Here is a 5560-nt window from a genome sequence, read left to right as displayed (position 1 = left end):
TTTTTGTATTCTTAGTAGAGACAGGGTTTCACCATGGTGGCCAGGCTGGTCACGAACTCCTGACCTCAGGTGATCTGCCTGCCTCAGCCTCCCAAAGCGTTGGGATTACAGGTGTGAGCCACTGAGCCCAATCCCTGTATTGCTTTAATCAACTTCCTTGGAATGCCCTTTGTCTAGCTTAGCTTCCCCTAAAGATGTTTAAGTTTAGCCACACACAGAATTCTCACTAACAATTCTACAACACAACAGATTTTCTGTACACGATTAACTATTTTCACTACAGAGAGTGACACAAGCACCATACTGGCCTCTGGGATAACAGATATGCCAACCAGTTTTAGTAAAATTATGAAAACTACATTTGTTGAAAGTTTGCAACTGTGCATCTGTACAAATAGGCTCACGGAAACCTCATAAGGTAGGCCACTTGTGGTAGCTCACGCCTGTAATCCCAGCACTTTGGGAGGCTGAGGTGGGTTGATCACCTGAGATCAGGAGTTTGAGACCAGCCTGGCCATCATGGTGAATGAAACCCCATCTCTACTAAAAATACAAAAAAATTAGCCAGGCATGGTGGTGCACGCTTATAATCCCAGCTGCTCAGGAGGCTGAGGCAGGAGAATCTCTTGAACCCGGGAGGTGAAGGTTGCAGTAAGTGGAGATCGTGCCATTGCACTCCAGCCTGGTCAACAAGAGGGAAACTCTGTCCACCCGCCCCACGCCAAAAAAAGAAAAAGAAAACCCATAAGGTAGAGCCTGCCCTAACTCCATTTGACATAAAAGGAAAAGGAGGCCTGAAGATGTAAAGCAATTGAGGCATCAGATTCAGAAAATGACTGAGATTCAATTAGAGTAGCAGTGAGAGCTTGAATTGTGCAATCAGACTCATCATACGTCCCTACCAGCACTCAAAGTCCTTCAAATCTCTTGCTTTCCAGGCCTGCTCAGCTACCCAACTTCTTTTTCCTCCTTAACCCCCAGCAAGGTTATTTTATTTATTTTTTATTAATTTTTTTTTTCTAGAGACAGGGTTTCAGCATGTTGGCCAGGATGGTCTCGATTTCTTGACCTCGTGATCCGCCCGCCTCAGCCTCCCAAAATGCTGGGATTACAGGCGTGAGCCACTGTGCCTGGCCTTTATTTATTTATTTATTTATTTATTTGAGATGGAGTCTTGTCTCCCTCTGTCGCCCAGGCTTGAGTGCGGTGGCGCTATCTCGGCTCGCTGCAACCTCCACTTCTTGGGTTCAACTATTTTCCTGCCTCAGCTTCCCGAATAGCTGGGATTACAGGCGCCCCCACCAATTAGCCGCCCAGCTAATTCTTTTTGTACTTATAGAAGTGTTTGCCCGATTGGCCGGGCTGGTCTCGAACTCCTGACCTCAGGTGATCCGACTGTCTCCGCCTCCCAAAGTGCTGGGATTACAGGCGTAAGTCGCTGCGTCCAGCCCTAGCAAAATTCTGATTGCATCAGCTTGACAAGTTTTAGCTGGCTGTGGGTGTCTGGATCACCACCCATCTACCCCGAGCCAAGGACTATCACTTTGCCACCCGCTAACCCCTCCTGCTAGAAAGGGTGGGCCACTGCTGGGATGCTGGATAAACAAGCCAAGCTCTCTGCCTTCCAGGAGTCCAGTGTTGCCTGGGTTTGCAGTAGTGTCTGATTTGTACTATAAAGAGGTACAAAGTTCTGAGCGCTGTTTAGGAGCAACTTTGTATTTGTGTACCGCTCCACATATTACATTTTTACAGATTCCTACGAACTCCTGAGGAGGATTTATATTTTAAGACAGGCAGTGGTACTCCCACAAAATGTGGGATCGGTACCTGGTGTTAAGGAGGTTTTTGTTTTCCAGGTAAAGGAAAGGAGAGTCCTAGAAAGGAACAGAATTTCACAACTGTTTGGGACTGTAGAGATTCTGTAGCCCAACCTCTTAATTTTATGGCCTAGGAAACAAGCGCCAGTGAAGCAACCGGACTTTCCCAAGGTCACAAGCTAGTAAGTGGGAGGGCGGAAGCCTGTACCCGGGCCCTGGCTCAGGATGGGGCCTCAGGAATGCTCTCTCACGCTAGTGTTTATCAGGCAGCCACGCCCGCCCGCACCGAAACCCGGGAGCCTAGGGCAACCCGACACCCAGCTCTGGGGCGGCCAAGCCTGCTCGGGTCATCCCTACATCTCGGCAGGTCCCGGTCCCCGGTACTGCCCTCAGGAAACCTCTGGGTCCCTTGGGAGCATAAGTGCGGGCTGGGTTCTGCGTCCCAGTCCCGCGACCCTGGCCAGAACAAAAACGCCCGTCACTCCCTGCCCCTCCCGCCCCGCCGCAGCCCCGCACGTGCGGCGCCTCGTGCACCGCCCCGGGCCCCGCCCCCGCCCTCCATTGGCTGTTCCCGCGCCTTCCTCCTCTTCCCCCGCCCCACGCGACCGGACTCGGCTGCGGCTCCACGTGACCCGCGGAGGACTTCCATGCCGAGCCAGCGGAAGCTCGGATAGGTCCCTCTGGCCGGCCGCCGCTCCGAGCCCCGCCCCGCTTCGGTAGCGCGTCGGGAAGGTTGGGAGACAGGGACGAGAGGGAGAGGCTGCGGTGGTCTGGAAGGGGAGAGGTTATGAAGAGAGCGGTGAAGCAGGGACACTAGTAGGAAAGAAGGAACGTCGCCGAGGAAGGCCCACGATAGACCCCACCAGGCGCCAATCAAGGGACACGGGGGCAGCGGGGCGGGGCCTCCGCGGGGGTCCTCACCTGGCCCCGCACGTGCCTAGCTTAGCCAGGCTGCCCCGACCAATCACGGCCCGAGGAGCTGCGGCTGCCCCTCTCGCAGGCTGGGCCAATCCAGAGCCGCGATCCCGGGAAGCTGGTCTGGCCTCATGAATAATTAATGTATCAGAGCCGGTCCGCAGGCGGGGTAGCGATGGAGGGAGGCGGGGGCGCCGTTGGGCGCCTGCGCAGTAGCTGCCCGTGTCGGCAGCTGCAGCGGGTCGCAAGGCTCCGGCCCATCTCGGGGGCGGGCGGGGGAAGCCAGGCGCGCGAGCCGAGTCCGGGGCACGATGTCCGACGCGGGCGGCGGAAAGAAGCCGCCTGTGGAGCCGCAGGCAGGGCCCGGCCCGGGGCCGGGGCGTGCAGCTGGGGAAAGGGGCCTGTCGGGCTCCTTCCCCCTGGTCCTGAAGAAGCTGATGGAGAACCCCCCGCGCGAGTCGCGCCTCGGTGAGGGCGGGGCGGTGGTCCGCGCGGGCCTGGGGGCGGGGCTTCTGCAGGGGCGTGGCCTCGTGAGGGCGGGGCCGGGGTGGCTTGGGGTCAGGGAGCAATGGTCCAGCGGAGGGGGATGGGGCCGGGATGACGAGGAGCCTGGAGGACGAGGCCAGGGGACTGGGGACAGAGGGTCAGGGGTGAGCTGAAACCGTGGGTCTGGCGGGAGAGGGTGGGTGGTGATGTTTGAGGAGGCGGAAGGGGATCGGGAGCAATCGCTTAAATGACGCTTCAGGGCCCCTCCCCTGGGGCCGCCTGCATCGGAGTCACTCGGGATGCCTGTTTAAAATGCCGGTTCCTGGGCCCCACCCAATCTGCGGCCTCTGGGACAGGGGTCTTGCATGTTAAGGAGCAACCCACCACACCTCCATTATTTTCTAACTACATCAAAGTTTAGGAAGCACAGGTCTACGGTAGCGGATTGTCATCGTACATGGCGTTTCCCACGGGGAGACCTGGTTTCCTCCCCGAGTGTGAGTTGCCCCAGCTGCTAGGTTCATGCAGGAGGCTTTCTGTCGAGGGGGCTGCTGCTGAGTGGGTGGGGGAGGGGTGTGGGCAAGGTGCATGGGGCGCCTTGGGAGGGGAGTTTTGAGCCAAACAGGAAGGGATGAGGGTCAGATGAGGCCACAAGGCCCTTCGCCTGGTTGATTGGAGCTGACCCTAGACTCTGGGGCCACAGTGGCAGGACTGAGCTTCATCTTCTTGCCTAGGCCATGAAGGTCCCTGGGGCATATGTGGAAAGCAGGTCTGGCCTTGTTTTTCACCCTGGGAGATGGGGTTCACGAGTGGCAGGAGGGCCGCCTGTGGTGGGGTTGTCCGTACACTGAGGTATACTTTGAGTGTGAGACCTTTGCATTTCCAAGGGCCATCAGGTATTTTAGGGTTTGGGAAAGGGATAGGCGTTCGAGAGTTGTCTGGCCTGGGGAATGGATTTTCCTTTTTAAAATGCCATTTCTCTTCTTTTCCTGGGCGTGTTCTGACGCTCCCATCCCTGTGGCTGTCACTGTTGAGTTATAAATAGCTTCAGCACATCAGGTGAGGCCAGCCTCTCTCCTCCTGCTTTGGGACCTCATGTGCACAAACCCTTTTGTTTGTTTTTGAGACGATGCTTTGTTCCAAATCTGGGGCTACACAGGCTGCAGGGAGAGGGGTACACATCTGGCAGTTTCTTGTTTGAGATGACCAGGTAATAACCATCCATAACAAGAATTCTAGCATTCGCAGAGTGCTCACGAAGCATGTTGACATCATCTTATTTCATGAACAGTCCTAGAAGGTATTCTCCCCACTTCCCAGCTGAGGAAAATTGAGGCTCAGGGAGGTGCTGCCCTAGAGTCACAAAGCTAGACCTTATGACTCTCAGTTTGGTGCCCTTTCTACTGTATCACACTGGCAGCCACTGTTGTGTGACCTGAGTGATGGACTAGTCCTTTATCTCTTACAATTTAAAATTCCACCTTACAAAAGCAGATTTAAAATATCCTTCATTGCTTAGGCCAGGCAAAACCTGCAGCTTACTGATGCCTGCCCTTCAGTATGGCTGCTTTTCTGTCTTCTGCCTTCTCTTGCCTCCTTTGATCCCAAATGACCCCACCCAACATGGGTCACAGTCATTTCTGAACAGAATGAGAGTCCGGATCTTAGGTGAGGAGAGCAGGAAGGCCATCTGGCCCACCCAACCCACCAAGGCTTGATTCTCTTACTTCCCAATTGGTTTTAAACCAAAGCCTGGTATAGAAGGCAGTTGCAGGCATTCAGATTAATTTGTATTAGAAAGCCGTGACCAAGTTGTTTGTCAAAACCTCCACCTTCTTAACTCAGTGGGTGTGTTCATTTTTATTGGACTAACAAGCTGCTGTTTGGTCTGGGAGTCCATGCATGACTGGTTTATTTCCAACTTAATCATATTTGATTTCTCCTTTTCACTTATAAATCCAGAGTTCAAAATTGTCTCCCTCAATTTTGAAAACCCATTATGAACTTGTCATGATTTTATCTCCCACTTCCCTGATTAGCCTTCCTGTCACTTTGATTTCCTTCCAACCTTGTCAGATTTCTCTCTTGTCTTTTTTTAATTGCCCTCTCTTGGATATCCACACATGTAACTTTGTGACTGAGACAATGAGGCAGATCTAGTCCCCACTAATTGATTAGTTTTGCTTTAAATAGGAGCAGTTTTCTTCAGATCCAGCCCTCTCCTTCCTCCCAGAAAACCTGCCTTCCTTCTTTCCTGCTAATTCAGGGATAAAGGTCTCTTGAAATGGTTGCTCTGAAAGGGTCCTGAAAAGACAGCTCCAGCCCCTTTCTTTTTTTTTTTT

General features: G+C 53.7%; 1 protein-coding gene and 1 long non-coding RNA gene across 5 annotated transcripts in view; one reads left to right on the top strand and one right to left on the bottom strand.

Moving 5' to 3' along the window:
* The window catches only part of LOC108290501, a 7103-nt gene extending 4231 nt beyond the window's left edge, over positions 1-2872 (bottom strand). Inside the window, exon 1 of the long non-coding RNA XR_001819598.2 lies at positions 2739-2872. This is a non-coding gene — a long non-coding RNA (uncharacterized LOC108290501). The remainder of the gene's footprint in view (positions 1-2738) is intronic.
* TEF (TEF transcription factor, PAR bZIP family member) overlaps positions 1-5560 on the top strand; it is a 33641-nt gene that overhangs the window by 11791 nt on the left and 16290 nt on the right. Inside the window, exon 1 of one of the 4 annotated variants that reach the window (XM_017510351.1) lies at positions 2925-3200. The exons of 2 other annotated variants lie outside the window; for them this stretch is intronic. In XM_017510351.1, coding sequence (XP_017365840.1) covers positions 3044-3200 — 157 coding nt within the window. In that variant the 5' untranslated portion in view covers positions 2925-3043. Of the gene's footprint in view, positions 1-2924; positions 3201-5560 lie in introns of those variants that run through there. One more of the 4 variants, XM_017510350.2, reaches the window with a different exon arrangement.

Source organism: Cebus imitator, unplaced genomic scaffold, assembly GCF_001604975.1.
Source record: "Cebus imitator isolate Cc_AM_T3 unplaced genomic scaffold, Cebus_imitator-1.0 Scaffold435, whole genome shotgun sequence".
Taxonomy (NCBI): domain Eukaryota; kingdom Metazoa; phylum Chordata; class Mammalia; order Primates; family Cebidae; genus Cebus; species Cebus imitator.
This window is presented reverse-complemented; position numbering and strand designations above follow the sequence as displayed.